The 3,352-nt window shown below is 58.8% G+C and overlaps 1 protein-coding gene across 1 annotated transcript in view; it reads right to left on the bottom strand.

Annotated features, from left to right (window-relative positions):
• LOC105991053 (maestro heat-like repeat-containing protein family member 7) overlaps positions 1-3,306 on the bottom strand; it is a 42,846-nt gene extending 39,540 nt beyond the window's left edge. The window contains exons 1-5 of the mRNA XM_013023611.1: positions 3,214-3,306; positions 2,807-2,959; positions 1,750-1,872; positions 1,350-1,429; positions 466-601 (exon numbers count right to left, since the gene is read on the bottom strand). Of these exons, the coding sequence (XP_012879065.1) occupies positions 466-601; positions 1,350-1,429; positions 1,750-1,872; positions 2,807-2,959; positions 3,214-3,306 (585 nt within the window). The remainder of the gene's footprint in view (positions 1-465; positions 602-1,349; positions 1,430-1,749; positions 1,873-2,806; positions 2,960-3,213) is intronic.
• Positions 3,307-3,352: the final 46 nt, after the last annotated feature.

The following is a 3,352-nucleotide window of genomic DNA, read 5'->3' as shown; positions in this document are numbered from 1 at the left end:
TGCCCCTGGGTGAAGGGTCGCTCACAGCGCTCCCCGCCTGAGCATAAGGAGCGGGCAGAGGAGCCGGGCTGGCTAGCTGCTCGGGAAGACGCATCGGTTCATATCATTAAAGAGAGAAGACAATCCCACCCGTAACACAGCCTCTGGCTGTGAAGGAGCCCACAGGGAGGCAGGAGACTGCGGGGAGCCTGGTCACAAGATCTACCTGAATACCCAAAGAGCCGGCGCCGGCGCTCACGCCTGGCATCCCAGCTACTCAGGAGGCTGAGATCTGAGGATGGGGGTTTGAAGCCAGCCTGGGCAGTGGAGTCCACGCCACCTGACCTCCCACAGCTGAGCCTCCATGGGCCTCCACTGATCTCCTGTTCATTAAACGTGGGGGCTGCTCCCCTGCAACACTGCCCCGGCCTCCCGGCCTCCCCCCGTCCCCCAGCCTCCCGCACAACGGCGAGGTGCAGCGGTTACCACGACAGCCAGGCCTTGGCTGGGGCTGGAGGCATCTCTCTTCAGGATGTCGGAGGGCGGCAGCGCCAGCACGCTCCCGAGGCAGGTCCGCAGCAGCTCCGCCCAGCTCTCGTTCTCCAGGATGGGCTTGAACTTCCTGCGCAGGACGGGCAGGAGGGGAACGGACAGAGCAGACGGAGAGAGAAAGAGGAGGAGATGACAAGAATGGAAAGGAAGCCGGGCTCTGTGGCTCACGCCAGTCATCCCAGCTACTCGGGAGGCTGAGAGCTCAGATCGTGGTTCGAAGCCAGCCTGGGCAGGAAAGTCCTCGAGACTCTGATCTCCAATTCATCACAGAAAAAGCCAGAAGTGGTGCTGTGGCTCAAGTGGTAGAGCGCTCGCCTTGAGCAAAAGAAGCTCAAGGACAACACCCAGGCCCAGAAAAAATTGACATTCAAATGCAAACTGTTTGTACAACTAAAGATTAGACAGATGACAGATATAGATGATCAATGCATAGATGACAGATTAAATGACAGAGAATAAATATAGATAATAGACAGATAGATGATAAATGATTGACAGATGATAAACTGATAGTAGATTGATAGATGATAGAGTGATAAGTAGATGACAGATGAGAAATTAGATGATAGATGATTTATAGATGATAGATGAGAGGTGATAAGGTAGGTGATGGCAGATAGATGATAGATGATGGATAGATCATGGATAGATGATAGATGGACTAGATTGATAGATGGGCAGATGAGACAGACGGAAGGCAGATGGACAGATGGATGGATGAATATGGATGGTTGGAAGGACAATGGGTGGATGGATGGATAGATGGTTGGTTGGTTGGATGGATGGATGGATGATGGACAGAGCCAGTGTCTGGTTACCTGAAGTCAGTGATGATGTTCATGGCGTTCTGTCTAATGGGGCTGGAGAGGGTGTTGATTGGCTCCTTCCTAATCACATCCTGCGACAGACAGGCCAGCCCAAGACCAGGACGCCTCAGGAGCACAGCTCAGCTGCCTCCTCTTCCTCCTGCTCCTCCTCCTCCCTCTCCTCCTCCCCCCCCGCCCCCCGGCCAGCAGCCTCCAGGTTAGGCCTAGAACCCCAGACCCCTCAGGAACCTGCCATGGGGCACCCCCACCCCAACCTCCCTTGCCCCGAGTCCTTCCCTGACCTGACCGCCTCTCCTCCGGCTGGCAGAGGAGCCCAGCGGTGGCGGGGAGGGGGGAGCAGTGGGGAGCCCTCCCCCTCCCCCTCCCCCCAGCTCCTTGGCGCCCGCCGTACCACCATGAAGGCCACGATCTCCAGCTTGTGCGGGAGGTTGCTCTGGATCATGATTTCCTGCTGGCTCAGCACGCTGGTGAGGTGGGACAGCGTCTCCAGGTAACACAGCTTCAGATTGTTATCCTGGGGGAGGGGGATGCTCAGGGCCCCCAGGGTGAGGGAGCCCCCCCCCCTGCACGCTTTCGCCCTGGGGAGGTGGGAGCAGCCGAGGAAAGGCAGGGGCAGTAACTCCTGCGGTGGAAATGCCCGCCCCTCCCATGGCGGCGGGGGCGGGGAAGGGGCTCCCCTCTCTCCTCAAACTAAAAGCTGGAAACACCCAGCTTCCCTCCTTCCTTCAAGATGTGTCTTGAGCCGGGTGAGGCAGTTCAAAACCCTGTGACCCTAGCTACTTGGGAGGCAGAGGTCAGGAGGACTGAGGTCCAAGGCCAGCCTGGCATAGAAGTTCTCAAGACGCTCCATCTCAACCAAGGGCTGGGGACGGGAGCACACCCCCGTCACCCCAGCGACACAGGCAAGCACAGGGCAGCCCATCCTGCCGCCCTGGGTGAAGAGATAACCAAGGCAAATAGCAGCTGGAGGTGTGGCTCACGTGGTAGAGCACCTGCCTAGCCAGCATAAGGCACATAGGACGGTCCACAGTGCAGGGCAGGAAAGTTTCTCTATACAGCTGTGCTTCCCACCAAGTCAGGGCTCCGGAGTAGCTGGGTAAGAAATGCCTGACTGAGGCTGGGCGCCGATGGCTCCCGCCCGTCATCCCAGCTACTCAGGAGGCTGAGATCTGAGGATCACGATTCAAAGCCAGCCTGGGCAGGAAAGTCCTTGAGACTCTGATCTCCAATGAAGCACCAGGAAACTGGAAGTGGCGCTGTGGCTCAAGTGGCAGAGCGCTCACCTTGAGAACAAAGAGACTCCGGGACAGCCCGAAACCCTGGGTTCAAGCCCCAGGACTCTCTCTTACACACACACAAGGACAGATCAAAAGCTGGAGGTGGAAGTCCCTGTGAGAGGAGGTCAGAAGCGGGGGCAGGAGGGTGCGGAGGGAGAGGTCTGCCCACACCTTCTGCACAATGCAGTTCTGATAGTGCTGCAGGGTCAAAGCCAGGATGCCGTCCACGTGTTTGAAGACGGCGGCCGTGTTCTCTAAGATGATCTTGGCGTAGATGAAGTAGATGGTGCTACAGATCAGCCCCCACTCCCTCTGCTGGAGCTCCTGCAGGGGAGGAGATGGAGAGGCAAAGTGGCTGTCTCCTTGCCGGACGGGGAAACTGAGGCCGGGAGAGGAAAAGCATGCTCGGAAAGCCTGGGACGTGTGTACGTGTGGTGGTGAGCACTAGCAAGCTCTAACGCTTGAGGCCAGGACAGGAGGACGGGACGTCCCCGTGAGGGCCAGGCGGAGAGGGTGTTCCCAGGGAGGGACCCCAGGCCTGGGAGACCCGGGAGGCTGGGGTGACGGGGCGCAGGCACCTGCGGGAGTTTGAGGATGGGCGAGGCGTCCTGGTCGGTGAGCGCGGTGCCGAACTCCTCAACTTCGTCCAGAACCACCTGCGGGTGCCGCATCGACACGATGCTGAACGCCACGGCGATGCCCTGCGGCGGCGGGGGG

The sequence above is a fragment of the Dipodomys ordii genome, unplaced genomic scaffold (assembly GCF_000151885.1).
Source record: "Dipodomys ordii isolate 6190 unplaced genomic scaffold, Dord_2.0 Scaffold69, whole genome shotgun sequence".
Classification (NCBI taxonomy): Eukaryota; Metazoa; Chordata; class Mammalia; order Rodentia; family Heteromyidae; genus Dipodomys; species Dipodomys ordii.
Note: the sequence above shows the minus strand (reverse complement) of the source record. Positions and strands in the feature narration are given on the sequence as shown.